Source organism: Glandiceps talaboti, chromosome 10 (assembly GCF_964340395.1).
Source record: "Glandiceps talaboti chromosome 10, keGlaTala1.1, whole genome shotgun sequence".
Taxonomy (NCBI): domain Eukaryota; kingdom Metazoa; phylum Hemichordata; class Enteropneusta; family Spengelidae; genus Glandiceps; species Glandiceps talaboti.
In genome coordinates, this window is record NC_135558.1 from 3,696,818 (window position 1) to 3,719,269 (window position 22,452).

The 22,452-nt window shown below is 34.7% G+C and overlaps 3 protein-coding genes across 3 annotated transcripts in view; all 3 read left to right on the forward strand.

Annotated features, from left to right (window-relative positions):
* The first annotated feature begins 416 nt into the window (after window positions 1–416).
* On the forward strand, window positions 417–2,749 carry LOC144440565 (uncharacterized). Its single transcript, XM_078129951.1, has 3 exons — window positions 417–786; window positions 1,489–1,721; window positions 2,543–2,749. Exons 1-3 carry the CDS (start codon window positions 435–437, stop codon window positions 2,615–2,617), a joined length of 660 nt encoding a protein of 219 aa, XP_077986077.1. The 5' UTR covers window positions 417–434; the 3' UTR covers window positions 2,618–2,749.
* A 3,790-nt stretch (window positions 2,750–6,539) lies between these two features.
* On the forward strand, window positions 6,540–19,281 carry LOC144441028 (NADPH-dependent diflavin oxidoreductase 1-like). Its single transcript, XM_078130540.1, has 14 exons — window positions 6,540–6,601; window positions 7,859–8,037; window positions 8,983–9,060; window positions 9,812–9,909; window positions 10,519–10,617; window positions 11,101–11,202; window positions 11,832–12,044; window positions 12,415–12,536; window positions 13,212–13,384; window positions 13,907–14,062; window positions 14,584–14,698; window positions 14,962–15,108; window positions 16,053–16,266; window positions 17,867–19,281. The coding sequence occupies exons 2-14, from the start codon at window positions 7,900–7,902 to the stop codon at window positions 18,009–18,011; spliced, it is 1,800 nt and encodes a 599-aa protein (XP_077986666.1). The 5' UTR covers window positions 6,540–6,601; window positions 7,859–7,899; the 3' UTR covers window positions 18,012–19,281.
* Window positions 19,282–22,105: 2,824 nt separating this feature from the next.
* Window positions 22,106–22,452, forward strand: part of LOC144441496 (influenza virus NS1A-binding protein homolog) — a 66,702-nt gene continuing 66,355 nt past the window's right edge. The window contains exon 1 of the mRNA XM_078131079.1: window positions 22,106–22,192. The gene's annotated coding sequence lies outside the window, so the exon portion shown is untranslated. The remainder of the gene's footprint in view (window positions 22,193–22,452) is intronic.

The window sequence follows — 22,452 nt, forward strand, 5'->3', positions numbered from 1 at the left end:
AGGGGCATTTGGTCATAAAACCTAGCGCTATAGAAACTGTGTATGTGACAATCGTCCGAGAACCAGCCGCTCATTTTGAGTCTGTCTTCAAATTCTTTCACCTAGAAAAATATATGATGAACTCGCCTTCAAAGACAATATCCGATTATTTCACTAACCCCGAGTACGTCCGATCGAGGATGCAATATGGTACGCGTTCATGGAGAGTGGGGAAAAACTCACAAGCATGGCATCTTGGATTAGATCATCGTTACCATGATAACGACGCTATTACGGAAGAGTACTTTACACAGCTTGAGAAAGAGATTGATCTTGTTTTGGTGACAGAATATTATGACCAGTCATTGATTTTACTCAAGAAAATGATGTGTTGGAAGATGGAAGATATCCTTTACATAGCGAGGAGAGTACGGAACGATGACTTCAGAGTACCAATGTCAACATCACTTCGAGATAAAATATATAAATGGAACAGTCTGGATGTCAAAGTGTACGACCGTTTTAACAAAACGCTATGGAGAAAAATTAAAGAGTATGGCGAAGATTTCGAGAAAGATTTACAAGAATTTCGAAGACTACGGGACGCGGTTTCACGAGACTGTGGAGACGAAAATTCATCAAGACTTGTTACATCCACAGTGGAACTTCTTGAGAAATCAGGCTCTGTTATCACTGATCCTGTCAAATTTTGTATAAATTTAGAAGCTTGGTTTTCACAAAATGTCCCACACATAGCCAAATCAAGTTACGGCCCTGGATCATGTGCTATTGTACCTGTATCACAAGGTAAGTAATCATCATGGTAGATAGTTTTACATGGTCATGTGGTATTGTCATAGATACATGGTGTTGTCATAGATACATGGTCACATGGTGTTGTCATAGATACATGGTCACATGGTGTTGTCAAACCTCTTAAGAGTTTGCAGCATTCATGTACTGGTATCACAGAGTGATTTACACGACGAAGAATAACTTCGGTCTCTCCATCAGCAACGCAGTGGTGTTTGCTTTACACATCGACTGATATATAACAATATAAAACATGCCACTTATTTCAATCGAATTAGAAATTACATTATACTTGGTGAAAAATAGTTGCAATCAATCTATAATAATTGTGCCTTTTTCAAGTATACGTGTACAATGTCACCTGACTCGCATACAAACATCCGGTGTCCCGCGCTATAAAAACCTAGCCAGTAACTATAAAAGACGCACCATAGAAAAGTTTGTGTCTGAGCTGAAACTTACGTAAACTAAGAAGAAGTTATGAGCAATGAAAAACTTTCCCCCCAGATGAACTCAATGGCATGTAAATAAGTAACTTCGTCATGGTAGCCAGATCTTGGGTTGAAAACTCGACTCATCTTGTCAACAAACCAAAAGCACCTCGTCGAGACATGCGCATAAGATGACATTGAACTTGAATCATTTGATTTGTCAGTGTAATGACGTCAGTGTAATGATGTCATGTTTTGCCAACAGGTATGGTGCAACCCCTAACTTACAGGGAAACAACTCCAAAAATAGGCGAACGTTCACAATGTTTACGTATAAACTATCTGAAGAAGAATTCATCCGATGTATTACTAGTAGGTTTGGAAGTTTACTTCTCTGTGAATAGTACTCATAAAACCCTACCTTCGGAAGAGATGAAGACAATAAGAAAGGGATACTTTACTGCCAACTACCAACTAACCGATGTGTCTAATGTACAGGTAAGTCTTTGTATTTACACACTGTGAATGTCGGTTATTGTACAGTGAAGACTTTCACATCTGTACGATTTAAGTACAGGACACTCTGTTTATGTCTGCAGTGTTGACAAGGGAATAAACAAAACAAAACACAAAATTTGTAACAAAATACAAAGCAGACACTGTGTAAGATGTTTGTGTGTTATCTTTACTGTGTCTGAGCATGAAACCTTGTGATCAGTCTCACTGATCTTGATGCATCGTTTAATAGCATTTACAAACTGAGACGAAATCTTCTATAATAGTAGCCCCCTGTTTGCAGACTGAGTAATACTCGATTCTGCCTAAGACGGGCATGCAAAGAGGTATAAAAATACGAGAAGCTCACACTCACATCATATCAAAGGAGGTTGTAAGGACAAGATTCCCGACATACTCCGTCTGCAAACAGAACTATGAGATACATTGTTTTCCTTCCCAGATGTTCTGTTGTTGATTACTAACACCATCACTTTCGTAGGTAGATGGATTTGTGATGAGAAAACTGTCACCATCGAGACTAGAGACGAGATCCACCCCAGATGTAGGTCATTGACCTCAAAACCCTTTGCAGAGAAAAACGAATACTATAAATTATACTGTTTTCATCATCTAAAATTTACATTTCAGTTTTCGTGAACTTTACACTTTTAAGACAGCTTTTGTCAGAAAGCAGAACACTGTAATCATTCGTCCACCAGTATAACTCGTACATATTTTTATCATCTGCGTTTATATTGTGACTTGTTGTATAGTTTTGTGTTGACTTTTTAAAGCTATAATACCTCCGTTCTAATCAACAGGTGATGTGTGAGGCCAAACGTGTCAGTTCAGATTACGTCATTGACTCTGTACAGTTGTCTGGAGGCAATTGTTAATGGTTGTGTGATCAACGGTTTTTAACTCGGTCTGCAATAGTAATAACAATCATCCTGATGGCAATGTCACCAGGGACATCCAGATATTATATCGGGAATACTTGTTAATGGTTGTGTGATCAACGGCTTTTAACTCAGTCTTCAATAGTAATAACAATCATCCTGATGGCAATGTTATCAGGAACATCCAGATATTATATCACAGGGAGCTCAGGCTCAGTTAGTTTTATTTACAAATACAAAAAACAAAAAAAACCCAAGTAAACACAAACAAAAACAAGTTAACAAACAAACAAAATAAACTGACAAATGAGTAGATACATACATGAGTAAACGACAACAAACCAATGAACAAACAAACACTACCCCCCCCCCCCCCCGCAATGGTCACATCTGGATATCAAGATAGCTTCAGATGACTCATTTGTCCGTTTATTTTGTTTGTTTGTTAACTTGTTTTTGTTTGCGTTTTTACTTGTTTATTTATTTGTTTGTTTATTTGTATTTGTAAATAAAACTAACTGAGCCTGAGCTCCCTGTGATTATATCGGGAGTACTGAAATGATTACTTATATGATAAATGGTCATATAGTGTATGTTTTAAGACAGCATATTAGTACATTGGTAAATTTGGAGGGCTGATGTAGTAATCTCATTTTGGACATGTATAGGATTGTTTTGAACACATTGCACATGTTGACTATAAAAGTATTATAAACCATATATTTTATTTGGTCTAAATAAATACACTGTATTCAATACAAAATCATGTTTTAGTGTATTTCATTCCAATTTAACCTATCTTGTTCTGTCATTTTCTAGCTTGATAGGTGACAGCCACTTTTCACTCTGAATAAACTTACTTTAACAGACCTGAACTCTTCCCATCATTCATACATTACGACTGCAATCATTCAATACGGTATACTGTGGAAAAGTTTACAACTCATACCCTCTTCTCTGGTTTTAATGAAAAAATCAAACAGTATGCTTGGTAATAGTTCATATGTTTGTTGGTTTGAATCTTCAACTAGTTTTGTACCTTGGCCGAGTTTTTAAAATTAAGTTTCATAACTCTTATATGATTGATGCTGAGTATTAAAGACTGTTACCAAATGGTGGGTCTGTGTTCAAAGCATAAACAATATTTGGTTGTTTGTGTAAAATATATCTTTATTAGCCAAACTAGCTGTAATTACTGGAGACATAAGTATTCGTGGATCTAAGTCGCCTTCAGTAAATGGCAAAACACAATCTCCAGGTAAGTGGAAACATAAAATAATAATAAATTTTTAATAATAATAGTTTTATTTCGAGAGCAAGCTCATAAACAAAATAAATTGCACGAACAACATAAAAAACAGACACAAAAAGACTAATTTACAATACACATTTAAAAACATTCAATAAAGAATCTTCTCCAAAATTTACTATAAAAGATTGTATGGTTTGGCCTCCAGGGGGCACTATTCAGAAGTAGATTTTTGACTGACAGCGAACATTGCACTACATTGATCCATTCCAAGTCAGTCATGAAAAGTTTTAATGGCACTCTTGGTAAGTTGAACAAGTTGAACACTTTTTATTTTCAATGATGAAACATTTACAGTTTTTGGAAGATAATCCAGACATACTGCTTTTTGTGTTGCCATGCCATTGCCACCATTGAGGCAAATTTCAATCCCAATTTCTCTTATCTGGGGCCCTTTGGATGACTATAAAAATATTGCAAAGTTGGTAACTGCAAAATGACGTATTGCATGTAGTGTTTGTGCTAAGGTTGGGGAACCTCAGTAACAGAAAAGGGGGAATATGGTAAAACAGGCATAGCTTCCAATACATTGTACGATAATTTTGATGGGGAACACTGGAAAAAGAACAGGGAAACTTGCGTAGATTTTACCTCCTTTCACTGTACATGTATTTGTAATGATAGTACCAAGTTTGCAGTTTCATTATCAACTGCCTTTGATATGTTTGTACTTGAACTGAGGTCATAGCTGTATGCTTTTTAAATAACACAATGATACAGAGTGTGTAAGGTATGCAGTGATGAACTGCACTCACACATCAGTCAACCCCTCTCAAAGTCTATGATACAAAGGTACGCCATGACAGGCCACCCTCACACATTGGTCAAACTCTCTCAAAGTCTATACAAACTACAACATCTTTTCATACATATCAGCAATACAAATCAAAAGACAACCTACCGGTAATCTGAGTTGTGCTTCTCTTCAGTAAGGATTTTATTACATCTTTCCTTGAATCATGTCATGATAAAAAATCCACAAATGTTTCATGACATGAAAAAATCAAAATTAAAATGTCAAGTTTGGTATATTAGAGTATAATAATATACATTTCCAATCTTGGGAGAACTTATCCAAGATTACTTTAATCAAAGTACAAATTCTGTTTTAGTTGACCAGTCAATCATACCTCTCTATCAAACTCACAGCTAAAAAGGCAACATAATAGTCCCTATAGTTACAACAACTCAAACCTCAAGGTTTACACTGTCAAAAAATCTAATTTTACTCTCAACGTAATTTGGCATAATTCAATAGTTCAACCCACTTGACAAGCTCTGATCATGAGTACTTGAAGTAAAATGAAAATTGGTGACATAATGAGTGAATATGATAAATTGTTTTCTCCTGCCAGTCTTTGACACAACAAAAACTGAAAAATGAAGATTAACACCAGTACAAGTGTGCTCCAAATAGCTCGTAGTCCAGCTGTCCTCAATTCACGGTCGATCCACAAACGAATAAATACAATTGCACAGAAGTAAGCGTTGAGTCCATCACATGTAAAAAGAGGAATGAATACGTCCCACCATGTGATACTCACCACCGATTCAATCTTCAATGCCAGCATAACAGAGAAGACTAATAACGTGATCAAGTTTATCCAGATTTCAAAGGCTGTCATTCCAAGCCACTGAACCACTTCCTTTAATGTAAATATCATCTTGCATGGAATTCACTGCACTTTCATTAATCCAACATCAAGGTTGTATTCCTGATATTCACCGTAACCATTTACTGGAGCACCACTACTAAACAACACACTGGTAATCACATCTTTGAAATAATGCTAAAAAAAAAGAGTTCGAAGACAATAATCATAGTGCTTATCAAATGTTATGTTTGATTGATTGATTGATCGATTGACTGAAAAATAAAAAAATAAATATTGAAATCAAAATAACAAAATAGACAACTACCCATTGCACACACACACACACACACACACACACACACACACATTTAAAGGGAAATTGGGAAAGTGTGTGACATAGAGTAAGTAAACTAGTGATTTTTGGACATAAAATGATTCATGGGTTGTAGAAATCAACTAAAACATAGTCCTGTAGACGTGGTAAGTCTAGACTAGATTCTGACATTGTCCCTCTCCTTCGAGACATTGTCAGAGTCGAGTCCCATACACTGTCTGCAAGCAGGAATGAAAAACCAAAAGAATGCATTACCATCAATTCATTTGACATCAAATGACACCAGCTTTATAGCTATCAAATATACAACACTCTACAGATGGCAGATAAATGCTATCCTGATCGTCATACTTACACTCTCCGGTAAATATCAACAAACGCTAAAATGGATACAGCATAAGGAAAACTGACAGTAGTGGAGTACGTACGTCACAGATCAATCGACGTATATATTCTGACTCAAATACAAATGATATATGCTCTATCTGTTCTCTTATAAATCTAGTCAGATTAATACAAAGTTATAACGAAATTTACCTGAAATCAATGTAATATCTCCATTATTTTGATTTGCAAATCGGAGCTGGTGGACTGTGCAGTTTTCATCTCTGTTAACCCGGAAGTAGTACCTATCATAGGTGGCGCCCTCCAACTGAAATAGGTGAGTTGCAAAAGCGATGTTGACATCGATAAAACACATGGTGCCTGAGCTGAGGACACGGTCGCTAACATCTACGCTTGAGGTAAGGCCATATGTCTCGCACTTTTGTTGATTTATCACGTTTGTGCTTGTATGTAATTAAACAGTATATTGAACTTGTAGGGACATCTGTTGTAACAGGGGCATAGCACCATTAAATAACGTGAGCTAATAAGTATTAAATATTGAATTCCAATTTTCAGGATGATCATACCACAGGCATTTGTTTCTCGAGATATGTATCAGAATGTTTCTATCAGAATATGATAAAATGTCGATAATATCGATAATATAGACGCGTTTAGCCAACTATATATGAAAGGGTAAAATTACACTTGCTTCTGTGATCGCGCCACATGTCCACACAAACAAGTGTAATTTTACCCCTTTCATATATTATAGTTGGCAAAACACATCTATATTATCGATATTATCGACATTTTATTGTATTCTGATAGAAACATTCTGATACATATCTTGGGAAACAAATGCCTGTGAATCAAAAATAATACAAAACCAGATTTAAACTGAATGCCTCCCGTAAGTGCAAAATCATATATTTTTGGGCCTACACACACTGTTGGAATACACAATTCTAAACAATAGCTATTGTACATGATGTACCACTTAATTGGAAGATTAATTATATGAAACTAAAGGAAATTTGAAGCTTGCACAGTTAACATATTGCCTAATTTAAAACATTGGTTATGCAAATTAACCATACAGATTATGTTACATCAAGGTTTAAATGACATATGCACTTCTTTACCATCGACCATTAATATACACGATATATATGCAAAATTATCTGAAATTTTAAGTTTGCATTCTTATGAAATAGCCTAACCGAAAACCGTTAATTATGCAAATTAGTTATACAATTAAAAACTATATCAACAGGCTTTAGAGGATGTGCACTTTGTCATGGTTGATGTATGTACCAAATTATATGAAATTAATAAGAATGTTATTTATATGTATTCACAAATATTCAAAAAATATACTGTCACCAGTGTTTGGCAAATACTTTTTCTGATGCAATCACCAGTGACGGTGTAATTTTACATTATTGTACAGATTATTGTCTGTAAGGTACGCCATGACGGGGCGCCCTCACACATTGGAGACTGGTGAGGGTGAAACGTCACGACATACATGTATCTTACAGTTTGTACAGATTAATGCAAAGAATAAAAATGATTTTTAAAATATATTTTAATCAGACTACAAATATGAGTTACTCATATATTTCTGTTTGTATTGAATTCTGACATAAAGTTGTTGCTTTTCCTTTCAGTTGAATTCATCTTAAGACAAGTAAAAGTGACATTTATAGAAATGGCTGATGATAGAAAGGTATTGATATTGTATGGTAGTCAGACTGGGACTGCCCAAGATGTAGCTGAGAGGGTTGGTAGAGAGGCTAAGAGAAGACATTTTATGACAAAGATTACAGCAATGGACAATTACTCTATAGTAAGTCTAAGATGAGGAAATATATATGAAGTCTGCAGTATGATTTTCTCTTGACTTTCATGTGTAATTATAAAATACAGAGTTGTGTTTTTGTTATGGGTATTAATAATTAAGTTAGGTAAAATCTACCTGCAGGACGCAGTCATTTTACCAGGGTTCCCTACCAGTGTATTTGTTAAGAGTGGTATAAGTAGGTAAATCAATCAATCAATCAAATTTCTATAGCTTCGATTTTCAGTGCAATGTTCTGTTCAGTTAGCACTGAATGGCTAAAGCACATCATATGCTTTGGTGGAAAAAAATAAGTTTTCAGTTTTGTTTTGAAACGCTGTACCTGAGTTGCCATCATTTTACCAGTGTTTTATCAAAGGTAATAAGTAGGTAAAATCTAATCTGAGGACATTTTATCACAATAAAATCTACCTAATAGTTCCCCAGTCATTTTACTAGGGTTCCATACCACTAGTACCAGTGTTTTTTTGTTATGGGTAGTTACTACTAGTAAGTAGGTAAAATCTACCTTAGTTCCGTAGTCATTTGGGTTCCCTACCAATGTTTTTGTGAAGGTGACAGGTAAAATCTATCCAAGTTCAGTAGTCATTTTAACAAGGTTCTTTACCAGTGATTTTGTCATTGGTGGGTAAAATCTACCTTCATTCCCTAGGTATTTTACATTTAATAGTAATTGGCAGTATATTGTTTGTGCATCTTTCATATTTTAAAATATATCACACAATTCTGTGTAGATTAAAAACACCAAGAAGTCAATAGTGAGGTGTCATGTACATTGTACAGTATAAACAACAGTTATAAGCCAAATTGATGTGAAAGATTTAAGCATTGAAAATTATATACATTTAAGTTATTTGGACAAAAAGCAAGATATTATTTGATCACACACAGAAATCCCACATTAACGTATTAATTTGAATTGTTTGTCTTTAGGCAAACCTTATCCAGGAACATATTGTTATATTTGTATGTGCAACCACTGGACAAGGAGATGAACCAGATAATATGAAGGTAAATATTACATCCTTAGATTTGTTAGAATAAATGTTTGTAGTTGAAGGAAAGGATTTAACCAAATTGGGATTATGTGTGCTGAATTATCTAGTCATTCCTTGATAGATTGAAAGTAAAGGGAACAAAGTGAGAAGCTCCTAGCTTTGTTTGTTTCCCAGAATGCCTCACCCTAGTGTACAACCATCATCATCATCCTGAACTCTCAAGAAGTAATGTCATGGAAGAAATATCGGTTCTTGTTTGTGAGAATGATTTACAACAGGTCTCTTCTAAGTGAGATATATTAATGTTTATGACTCTATTTAAGAGAGGGCCATGATGCATGATTGGGGAAATGACTTTCCTTGGTCCCTGAAAGCATAATAAAAACAGCTGAGATGAAATCAGCCATGCGTTTGTTCCCAAATCTTGTTGACAGCAAAATATTTGCCAGACTTCAAGGTCTCTAAGTGTGAAAAAAAACTACTTCAGAAGCAAAGATTGTGACCATGCCTGACAACCAGAAGTTGTTGTAGTGATGACCAAAGCTTCAGCTCTCAACAGAAAAATTCTACCGAAGACCTTAACACACCAAACAAATCTAATTGTTTCCATATTGATTAGACTCTATGTCAAAATACAATAAAATCAATATCCTGAACAAATCCAATGTTTATTTTCAATTAGTTATGAAAGAAACATGCCCAACCTTTGATTTGCATATTACAGCTTTGATTTGCATATTACAGCTTTGATTTGCATATTACAGATGTTTTGGAAGTTTCTACTCAGGAAGAATCTACCTAGGAATTCTCTAAGTGAAATGCAGTATGCTGTGCTTGGGCTTGGAGATTCCTCATATCAGAAGTATGTATGTATGTATGTATGTATGTATGTATGTGTGTGTGTGTGTGTGTGTATGTATGTATGTATGTATGTATGTATGTATGTATGTATGTATGTATGTATGTATGTATGTATGTATGTGTGTGTGTGTGTGTGTGTGTGTGTGTGTGTGTGTGTATGTATGTATGTATGTATGTATGTATGTATGTATGTATGTATGTATGTATGTATGTAGACAGTTATCTTTTTACAGGGTCATTATGATTCTACCTCATACTGGTAATGGATTAGATTAAATGTAAGCACACTTTACAAAGTTTTGAACCCAAGAAATCTAGTAAAATTTACATAGTTTATGTACCATAATTTTAGATTTAATGTCCAAGAAAATAACCAGGAAATGACAAGGAAAATACCCAGGAAATACCCAAGAAATACCTAGGAAAATACCCAGGAAATACCTAGGAAAATACCCATGAACGTTGAGATTTGTCTCCTGTTATAACACACATCTAAGCTTTTGATACAATATTTTGTATAAAGGTTTTTTGTCAGCAAAAAAGAAATTTGGAAAATAATATTGCAAATAACAGATAATGGATTAATTTTGGTATCATTCTTGTTTGATAGGTTTAATTTTGTTGCTAAAAGACTTCACAAACGACTGCATCAACTGAGTGGTTCACCATTAATGAATGTAGGGCTGGCTGATGATCAACATGATTTAGGGTAAGTAAGTAAATGATGCTGAAAATTTGTGCTCTTACAATTATTGTACAAATTACCCCTGGCACAATCTATAGTGGCACAAAGCCCTGTATAACTTTCTCAATTCCCTGGGGAGTATCCAATCCATTGCAGTCTCTTAGCACATAGGATTAAGGTATTCACATAGCAACCTCTATCCTACCAGGTCCCCATTTCTACAACTGTGTGGACTGACTGAAGCACAATCGTGGTTCAAATCTTACACAAGGATTTAAGCCATTCAATAAGAAACAGCAGCAGTGAGACTCAAACCTGCAACCTGCAGATTCAAAGTTGTGACCCGCATTCAGCCATCATGGCTCAATACCTACATTTGTACTAGTTAGTAACTAGTTTGTTTGATTTGCCTTACAAATCTTTTTGAGAACAGTTACTGATAGATGTATTTGTAGTGCTATGTATAGGATTTCTATTTTTTATACATTACTTTGTACCTTGATACAGGCCTGATGCTGTTGTTGACCCATGGCTCAAGGCATTGTGGGAGAAAATTCTTACCCTCTACCCACTTCCTGATGGAAAGGAAATAATAAGTGCTGATATTTGGTAGGTACATGTATATGGTAAAGAAATCTTGATTTATATGTGAGTGATACTGTACAGGCTAGATCATCTTGCGTCTATCTTTGTCAAAATGTCTTATTTTAACACTTGAAGCATCAATAATTTTATAAGATACTACAAATGTATTATCAGTAACTTTTGAACCTGTAAATTCTAATAATAGAATCGAAGAGTGACAAAATTAGATAAAATGTGTTAGTTTCGTTCATGTTTACCTATCAGTATGAAGTTTATTTTCATTTTTTAACATATTTCCAGGATAACCAATGGGAGCTAGTCCCATTGACAGGCTCCTTAAGTTCAGTGATAGTGCAGGAGGAAACCGGAGTACCCGGGGAAAACCTGCATAGTTCGGTAAAGTCAAACTGAACAACACTCTTGTTACTTACAAGTGTGGTAAATTTAATCAAACCCTGAATGGGTTTGAATCCTGGCCACAGTGGTAAGAGGCAAGTGGTTTAACCACTAGGCCATTGACCACATTTAGTAGTTTACATTGATCAGAACTGAGGTGAGAGTGATGTGACCAGTTTTGTATAGAATTAACCCATATTTTGATCATTTCATGACATCAAAATAAAATGTAATCAGTAAAGAAACTTTTCTTACAGCCCACCTTCCAAATATGAAGTTGAATTTATGACTTCAGCAAATGGTGATGTAGCAATGGAAACTTCATCATCATCACAAGCTCCGGAATCAATATTGCCATGCCAACAACATCCTTTCTATGCCAAGGTGATAAGTAACAATAGAGTAACAGCGGAGGACCACTGGCAAGATGTCAGACTTGTAAAACTTGATATAACAGGATCAAGTATAAGGTAAAGGATAAATGATAAATGGGCACAAACTGAGTTTAAATGATTTTGGGTAATTTTTCTGTGGATTAAAAGTTACCTGTTGTATTCTACTTAGTCAAAATATATTTAACCATCACTTGTTAACTCTTTCTGTTACTTTGTCCCAGAAATCTCAAACCCATTGTCAGTTAAAAGCAAGAAAAGTCAGGAGTCACCATACACACTTTGCAAATAGAGGTCAAAGTGAAGCCATTTTAGAATCCAATATGGCTGCCAACTACTGTGTTCAATTGTTGATTTCCTTGACAACAAGATGATGAATCCCCAAATTTTCACTATTTCAAAAAGATAATACATATGTTATATTTATTTGAAATGTTGTAAATTACAGATATTCACCAGGTGATATTGTTATGGTACAGCCTCCTAATTTACCAGACACAGTTGAAGAGTTCCTACGTCATTTAAATTTAGATCCAGAAAAACAGTTTATTCTAAAACAAAATGACCCAGGTAAGGGAATAGAAAACATCTTCAGAAATTTAGAAATATTTAGAAAATATTTTAAAATATTGAAAAATTTTCTTGTACGATCATGCTGATGTCACTACTTCGGTCTGTACACAGAAAATCAATGCGCGTCAGTGTGCCATTGGATAAAAAAACATATTTTGTTGTGGATCAAAATGTAAAAACTCTAAATATAGTAAGGGATGGTAGAACACTAAATTTTGGAGTGTCATTGGTGCAAACTGGTGAGGGCATTGATCAAAAAATCATTTGATGTGATACAGAATACCATTGCAGGACTGAATATGTTTTTTTTCTAATATCAATCAATCAATCAATCAATCAATGAGTCAATCAATCAATTGGTGTGTCTGTAGACACCTAAATCATGGTATTGTTTCTGTCTATAAGAAAGTCCTGTTGTAGTTTGATTTCTTTTGTGAACTAGAAGAATGTACTGTCTTGTATTTTATCTGAAGACAACAATATTCTGATAATGTTGTGTTTATATTGCTAAGTATTATAGTATAAGTTTATTTCATTTATGGTTAGTATTACATAGTATAAGTTCCCCAAGCATATCTGCTATAATATAATGCACAATTACCTACATTCCAATTTTAGTGTAATGTCAAAAGCTATGCCATCATTTATTTGTTGTTGTCTTTCATATATTAGATATTCCTCTACCCTTCCAACTACCTCAACCATGCAGTCTACATTATCTTGTATCACATTATCTGGATATCAATGGTATACCAAGACGTTCCTTTTTTGAATTGTTAGCTTATTTTACTGAAAATGAACTGGAAAAAGAAAAACTTCAAGAATTTGCCTCTGCAGAAGGCCAGGTAAATACAGTTATAATCACAAGAGACATACAAAATATATAAATTATTTTACATGAAAATATATTTCTTCAGTAGTTTCAAATTAGCAACATGGTCATGATTGTAGATGATTCATATAAGTCTGGGGTAACAACACCTTATGAATTCAAGTCTGGGATAATGACACCTTGTGAATTCAAGTCTGGGGTAACTACACCTTGTGAATTCAAATCTGGGGTAACTAAACCTTGTGAATTCACATTGTTTGATAAACAGTTGGATGCATGAAATGAGATGGAATGCATTGGTTTCATTCACACTCAGTGTGATACTTTGACTATTGCACTTCTGGCCAAACTCTTATCAGTTTACCAGTACATCCAATTCTCAACCTAGGAACCATAAATGTCTGCAAAATACTCAAGGTCTAATGTGCAAATTGTTTTCTTTGCTTTTGATCCAAAATTGCCAAAATCCTGATAATTAATGATGCTTTTAGGTAAACCTTTGTAAGACACAATTTTAATTCTTTTTTTTTTCCAGCAAGAACTATTCTCCTATTGTAATCGTCTTAGAAGAACCACCTTAGAAGTGTTACAAGATTTCCCACATGTCAGTTCAACTCTACCACTCAACTACTTGTTTAATTTGATACCACCAATACAGCCTAGAGCTTTCTCCATAGCTTCATCACTTCAGGTATGTTGCATTGATATACATACCATTTATTAGCACAGTATGTGTTCCAAACTTTTTAACAAACATTTGGTATAATTTATGTTTCAAATTTGAACAAAAACTTATCTAATATCTCTCTGCAAACATCTCCTCAGTAGGAGACCAGTGTCCAAAGACTTACTCAAGTTTCCAGGCTCTTTTCATTCTTTATTTGAATAAAAAATATAAATAATTTTTTTATGTGTGTGCTCTTTTAAGAAATAATGATATGGGTTAGTGATTACGAACCAGGGGTGGGGGTGGGGGTGTTGTGGGGTGGGGTGGGGATAGAGGGTGGGGTGAATGCATACTATCTGGGACAAATATGTACTGTCATTTTACCAAGAGGTGCTCAGAAATGACAAGAGGGTTTGGCATCATTGTTTCTTTATTCAGGATAAACACTACATGGCAAGGCAACATAAAACTTTTTTTTTCTTCTTCTAAGAATTTCACTTTGTCTTCTAGGCATGTTTTAGCCTAACATCATTGTCTTTCTACAGGCATACCCTAATGAGCTGCATATCTTAGTTGCTGTTGTTAGATATAAAACAAAGTTAATGAAACCCAGACAAGGACTTTGTTCTACATGGCTATCAACTCTGAAACCACAAGAAAGTAAGCAAACCTTTCAAGTAACCCCTTTCATGTCTGTGTTGCAAAGATCATGAACGTAGTATACAGAAGTATCATTTATCATAATGGTATAACGTTATAATTTTATATAGCCACCCATACAGGTAAGATTACATGGGTAACAAAGCTTCTGTTAATAATTTTACGAATTTGAGAATGTGAACTTTGACCTTTAAAGTTCACAAGTAATTCCATAACTCTTTATGTCCTTTTTCATCAGTCGTGACTTCCTGTTAATGTTACAGGTGATATTAAAATTCCAATCTGGGTAAAGGAAGGTACTGTTACGTTTCCCGAGTCTCCAGACACACCTGTCATTATGGTAGGTCCTGGGACAGGGTGTGCTCCTTTCAGGAGTTTTATACAAGAAAGATCATCAAATAAGATAGGAGGTGAGTAAGAGAAATACTGTATAATTGGTATTGTTCCTAAGGTAACCAAGTTCTCTACATTTCTTTACTTTTGTACAGATGAAATCATTTGTTTTAATTTTGATATTTCTCGTCAAGGGTACATCTATATGGACCTAAGAAGTCAGCCAAAACATAATATACGATATTCCAGTCTCCTACCTTGCAGTCATTTTGTATAACAAGTGTCACAAGAGGGCACCCTCTATGATGGCTAAATCACATGGCAAGTGTATATGATATGAAGCAGTCAACAAAATGTGGCCTAACTTTTCAACAACTTCTTTAAATCCTGAGAATTAAGTGATCTGCCACAAGTTAGCACAATTTTGTGACTGGTTGATATTTTCACCAACCATTGCTATGAAACAGAGAACTGATAATTTTTCATAGGAGGCTATTGTACTTGACATTTATGATGGTCCACACTTCTCATCAAAAGCTGTCTCTGAACAGCACTCCTAGTGGCCAAACTTTGCAATGTTTTGTCTTTCTAATAACTAGAATAAAAAAATATAACATATTGTCATTGCATGGAAATTGTCAATGAGTGCAAATTGTACTCATTTTCCTATAATAATGATAATAATAAAACATTTATATAGTGCCATATATCTATGACAGTGCTCATAAACGCTTGACAGAACAAAAAATGAAATAAATCAAAAAGTACTGGAAGAAGAAAAATTAAAAATGTGGCTGAAAAAGTAGTGTAGAAACATTGTCTCAACAAAGGTCAAACGCTTTAAAAGAGTAAATAACAACAGTTTAAAAATGATACAAAATGGGTAGAGCACTGCTTCTATATAATGATATCCACATATCACTAAATATTTGTAGGACTACTAAATGCACTGTGTCTTTGATTTTCTGACAATTGTTTTCATTATAAATTTCCATATATGTATTATCATTTTCTTTTGTAGGAAACACAATGTTCTTTGGGTGTCGAAACAAAGAGAAAGATTTCTTGTGTGGGTCAGAGTGGACACCTCTTGTCAGCCAAAACCTATTACAATTATTTACAGCTTTCTCACGGGACCAAGAAGACAAAGTTTATGTACAACATCGAATAGAAGAAAACCATGACTTAGTTTGGCAACTTATTGACAAACGGAATGCTTGGTTTTATATCGCAGGGTAGGTTCATACTTATGTTGAGGTGGGGGGGGGGGGAGAAGAAGATAAAGTTTATGTACAACATCAGATAGAAGAAAACCATGACTTAGTTTGGCAACTTATTGACAAACACAATGGTTTCATATGGCAGGGTAAGGAGGTCATGATTGAAAAAAATCCTACAGCTCTGTCAGGGCCAACATATTTTACTCAATGTAATGAATCACACAGGACAAATATTATATTTTCGACACTATATAACACTGAAAGATTAGACTACCCATGTTAACTTTCTTGATCAAAAATAAACCCCCCAAAAATACCAGTTTCTGAAATTTATAACCTTTTGACCAGAGTCAAAATGATTCTTTTGAAGTTGAATAAAATAGCAATGGTTTGGTATGCATTGATGAAAAATTTACATATATGAATAATTCACATAATAATTTCATATTCATGACTTTATCTGATTTACAATACTGAAGCTATCATCAAATACCAGGGCTCAAAATAATGAATGAAAAATTCCTTGAATGAAAAATTCCTCCACTGGACAAGTAGACATTAAAAACCAAATCACAAAGTACTTGCCCACAAAGTTGACATTTTTTTGTAGATTTTATTGACATGTCTGTCTGTATGCAAGTCTTAGCCAGCATGCAAATTGCCACGATGTCACTTCCAGTTTGAGTTTGAGATTTTGTTCTTAGTGTAAACTGTAAACTCAGGAAATCTAAACAGATTCATCTAATACCACTTTTTATTTAGTTTCTGCAGGTACAAGAATGTTTACTTATATTAGAATGAACAAGCAGAGGTTTTAAAGATTGAAAACCATGAGAAATTCTACATGTCTATAGGGACAAATATTTTCTAAAAGTCCTTGCCTAATGCTTCAAATCATTTGTCTGGGACAAGTAAAACGCCCTTATTTTGAGCCCTGTATACATTACACCTGTCTGTGGACTAGTTCAGACCTGTATACATTACCTGTCTGTGGACTAGTTCAGACCTGTATTCAGTCATTTATTGTCTGTGGTCAGGATATTGAAATATTTCAGTGTATTATTTAAAATCAGTGACAATTAAAAACCTATAAAATATGAATTCATTCTTTTATTTGATTTAAAACCTATACAAAGAATAAAAAATTGCAAATCATCTTAGTATAAAAGAATTTTCTGACAAGTATCAACACATTGACCATATCTACTATGTATGTGTGTCGTAGATGTATGTAATAAACGGAAATGACATAACAAACCAAAATAACATTTAAATATAATTTTCAATATGCTGTGATTAACAATGTCCTTTCATTGTGTGACATTCTATTCTGAAACCATTTAAATAAAAATAGTAAAACAAATGCTATTGTAGTATGCAAGGCCAGCAAACATTGGGATTTGCTTCCAAGATATTTTTTGACTCTGAGGAAAATTTTTTATTTGAAACTATGAACCCAGAGTCCATGAACGTTCATTCTCGTAACAAACAAACAAACAAACAAACAAACAAATGATTTATCTCCCTCTTTCCTCTTTCTCTCAATGATAACTTGAAGCCAACAACTATCCAATATTTATTTTCAAATGTTCTTTTTGTCTCTTGGTCATGACAGGAATTCTAAACAGATGCCAACTGCAGTGACTGATGCCCTCAAGTCGGCCATTAAAGATGGTGGAAATCTGACAGACCAGGAGGTAGAAGATTACATGAAAAAGCTAGAAAGGAGTAAAAGATACCAAGCTGAGACGTGGTCATGAAGAAACTATGGAACGTTCAATTCAAACTGAGCATGCTCAGATACAAAGGACTATGGGATTTATCTTTAGTATCCCATAATACCTAATCTGGGGGTGATTAGAAGGAGATATACAACATTCATCATTCAACCATGAATATATTATATTTGCTGACTACCATGATTCTGTCGTCCAAAGGAAAGATACCCTATAAAACTTATAAACATAACATCAACTTGATGTTTTTTTTGAAATTGCGAGTAATTGTGGGTGATGTCAAATCATGAAATGAATTTCCAGAAACCATACTTTATGAAAATGCCTTTATTTCTGGCATTCTCTTTTAAGAGGATGTGATTTCATCTATCACTTATGATTTGTCGTTGTGTGCACCCCCCCCCCCCTGCACCTTCAGTCTCTCATTACATAATGGTTAATAGGGTTGCCAACAACAATGAATTCATTCAGTCTATCAAGATGTTGTATTAATATTGTATTACTCCTAAAAATACATGATTCACCTCATGCCTGTACTCCTAAAAATGCATTCACTTCATGCCTGTACTTCAGGACTTTATACTATTATTAGTTTCAACACCAACATGCCAAAGTCAGATAGGATAAATACATAAAATAACACCTATGTTTACAGTTTGATAAATCTGATGTTTTGTGACATTTTTGTTATGTATGGTGAGACCTCAGTCCATGTCCATTTTAGCCTGTCTATTTGTCCCTGGTGGGGAGGGGGGGGGGTTGTTTGGCTGTAACAGGTACAGGTGTACCCTGCCTGGTGGATTCAAATTACAAGCACAAATGCTACAAAGATTAAATATCTACAAATCAGCCAGAAATTTGGGGTCAAATGTCTACATTCAGCTAGAAAATAGAGAGTTAAAAGTCTCAGAAAAATGTGGAAGTGGCAACTTGAAAACTACATTGTCCAAAATATGGGGTCAATGGTCAAATGTGCATTCAAAGAGACGATCAAACCAACTTGTACACAATGTTTGAAAAGTGAAGAGTCAAAAGTCTATATGAGTTGAAAAAGGGGGATCAAAACTGTGGTACATATGTACATTCCCTCACTATGTTAGTACATCCCCCCCTCCTTTACAGGATTTGTCCATATTGTAAATTACTGTACAGGGTGAGAGAGTCTGAATCAAAATGACTTAATTTCTTCACTGATGTCAAACTGATATTGCACATTCAAAGAAGGGCCTTCATAAATATGACCTCAGCTTTGCCATAGCATTTCCATTGATTCAAATTTTTAACATGTTTTGAACACCTGCAAAGTATTCATTACATAGAATTCACTTTAATCAGTGTTGTTTACATTTTGAAATTGTAATAAAAAATTTACAATTCATAGTGTTGTTGTTGTTGTTGTTGTTGTTGTTTGTGATGTTGTTTACAACCCAGTTTGTTTACAAATCACTCTGTATATACCATAGACCATCCACCTCCACCCTCCACTTGATGGAGGGTCTATGGTATATGCTATTACAAACTTTCACATTTATATTTATAGAGTTGTACAGTTATTGAGTTACAAACGTGAACTTGGTTTATGTTCTTTAACATTGTTTTTTTAAAGTAGATAAACAATGTAAAAGTTGTGTTATTAATTAAAAAATCTAAAATAAATACCTTTCTTATCCATTTTGCTACCTTAAAGTGGCACAAGCTGAGTTTTTAAGCTTCTTACTAAGTATGCATCCATAAACAGAATATTTTGAATACCTTATAAATGTACATCACAAATTGAATTTATACCCAAAAAATAGCCTTGGCTTGTTCTCCTTTGAATGACAGAAAAAGAGACAAATCTATTTAAATATGTCATGATTTTCAAATTGGAGAATGAACAAGCATCCCTAACTTACAAAAAACAAAACAAAAATAAACATAAAAACAACATTATCAAGTGATATCTGCCCATGCGTCACACATACACAGCCCATTGTGTGCACATAATGATGTAAGTCAGAGAAGCATCTATGAATTAGCTAGGAGTCTCAAGTAATTTTGATAACCAGTAAAACAAGCACTCTGAGGGCCATGGAGAATGTCATCTTTAATAATTCCTTTGTATGATGATTGAAACTCATTTATTTTCTGTCATCTGACTTTTTAGTAATACTAAATTCCTTTTACACAGGATCCGATCGTCTTTTACTGTTTATATTACTTGTATCCACCTCAGATAACCAACACCGGTGGTCGTTCATTCAATTATTCACACGTCGATCCAGGGATATCTTGACGCCTACCTGCAGACAGTGTATGCAGTCATACAAACAACGTTTACACAGAAGAAGCCCTGACTCGACCACACTCACAATGAAATTTCACCAGCACTTCGGTGCCCATAATTCCCTGAAAATATATTAGAATTCTCCAAGAGCATTTACCAAATAAATTTTGATAAATTTCTATTATTCTATTATTATTATTATTATTATTATTATTTTGTTGCTTGTCAGCGTTTTCAACTTCGAAAGATAAAGTTTAGGAATTGATCAAAGTGCATCTATTGAATATTCATGTCATAAAAAAGACTTTGTATATTTTTTAAACTTTAATTCCTTACTTTTGTGCTCACCTCTCATCCTGAGGCAAATATATTCGCGTCCAACACGAGGCTAGCAGTAACCATGGAATTTTAATTAATACTAAGAATACATCACCTTACTGTAATTATCCTGGCTGTCATGGCAACCACCTGTATCTGCGGAAGTTACACATTTTTTATCCGTTCTGCTTTGACACAATGACGCAAGGAGTACTTTCATTTCTTAGCACAACGGAAAAATATAATCTCCAATCAAACTATTAAACATACGGGAGAAATCCCTAGTTGAAGACCCATTACTTTGTTGTTGTCATATTTGTAATCCGTGCATACGAAAGAGATGTAACGTTAACACCATATCTTTCATGTTTCACTATCCTTCACAAGTTCGGAAATCAAAGAATTTAAGAATTATTTTAAGTCGATTTCGCAGAATTCAGACCGTGATTTGACAAGCGCTTTGAAGTTCGGTGTATATGAATGTGTACTCTTAATGAACCGTGACGGTCGGAATGAGCGGAGGGGTGTGACGTGGGAAAGGGTGCAGGGTGTGACGTGGGGACGGGTGCAGGGTGTGACGTGGGGGGGGGAAATAAAGAATTTAATAACACAAAAACAATACCAATCATAAACAATAAAAATGCTACATTACCCTTTCTTGTACATTTCTGCAATAAACAATACAAACCATCAACCTGATTGGCCGCCTCTGCATGTACTAGATATCTTTAGAGGAGGGTTGTATGACATTATCCCCCCTCACCCATGGAAGGGGCGTATGTTTGGTTGTGTACGTGATGTTGTAGTGTCATATTAGTATTATTACGATCGTTTTCTTTTTACTTTCAAAAATGAACTTTACTATTATTTACTTATCATTAACCAGGAAATGTGTGCATTTTTGCATCGAATAACCATGAAGGTATAACTTATACCCCCATGGCATAACTATATCATGTACTATAAATCCGGGGTATAAAATAAACCAGCGTATAAATATAACTGAGTCCAGATTGCAATAATGAAGTTACCAGACTCAGTTTCGATTTCAGTGAGTATCATTACAATATTACAAAAGTACATTTTTTCTTTCTTTCGAACGGTGTTGGGTACATTATTTCGCTACAACTTTCGCCTTATTAGTAGCATACATTGTCAAATGGAGTCTGTCTGTATTTCAACAAATATAACAATTGAATATAACAATGGAAACCTTTGTCACCAGGTATGCGTTTTTAATAGTTGTCATAGCATATTCAATATTGGTTAAGTCATCCGGAACTTACAGAAGGGCGGGAAGCCATCTTTCCCTTTGTGAGAAAGAGGTAAAAAAAAGTCTCTTTATGGGCTAGAATGTGTATATGGTCACTATGTTTCTTTGAGAGCGGCATAAGTTGTATCTTCCTTTGCGTACATCTGTATTGGTCGTGACCACTAAAGAAGTTGAACTTTGGTGTGCTGAGTTCCGTTTCTATACGTCATTGTATATCTAGCTCGTGATTGGTGAATTAAGACTGACGTCACCTTACGTTTGCGCGCCGCTTCAGCACATTGATCCCTTACTCTGGAAACACTGCAAGCAACTATGTGTATACTAATTTCGTTTTTAATGGAAAATCAGGTGAGTTTTTGCTCCAAAATTATAAATAGTGTGTGTAATCATGTTTGTAATGAGGATACAAAGTTTCATGTCATTCAGATGAGGGAAACGCAATATTTCGCACAGAGAAATGAGTGGTATACGACCGAGAGCCATGTCTGTTTCCGAACACATGTTATACTGTGGACCTTGCTTCTAGATCTAGAGTCACGCATGTTTCGTCAAATGGAAAATTTGAGCACGGGTACTAGACGTATTCGGAACGATTTGTATAACTACAG

What these genes read in the sequence shown, in the direction of transcription:
- LOC144440565 (XM_078129951.1), top strand. Translation starts at nt 435, where the DNA reads ATGTCAACATCACTTCGAGATAAAATATATAAATGGAACAGTCTGGAT. An exon ending in TATTGTACCTGTATCACAAG is followed by an intron (nt 787 to 1,488) that starts GTAAGTAATCAT and finishes TTTTGCCAACAG; the next exon opens with GTATGGTGCAACCCCTAACT. An exon ending in CCGATGTGTCTAATGTACAG is followed by an intron (nt 1,722 to 2,542) that starts GTAAGTCTTTGT and finishes TCTAATCAACAG; the next exon opens with GTGATGTGTGAGGCCAAACG.
- LOC144441028 (XM_078130540.1), top strand. Translation starts at nt 7,900, where the DNA reads ATGGCTGATGATAGAAAGGTATTGATATTGTATGGTAGTCAGACTGGG. An exon ending in CAATGGACAATTACTCTATA is followed by an intron (nt 8,038 to 8,982) that starts GTAAGTCTAAGA and finishes GTTTGTCTTTAG; the next exon opens with GCAAACCTTATCCAGGAACA. An exon ending in ATAATAAGTGCTGATATTTG is followed by an intron (nt 11,203 to 11,831) that starts GTAGGTACATGT and finishes CTTTTCTTACAG; the next exon opens with CCCACCTTCCAAATATGAAG.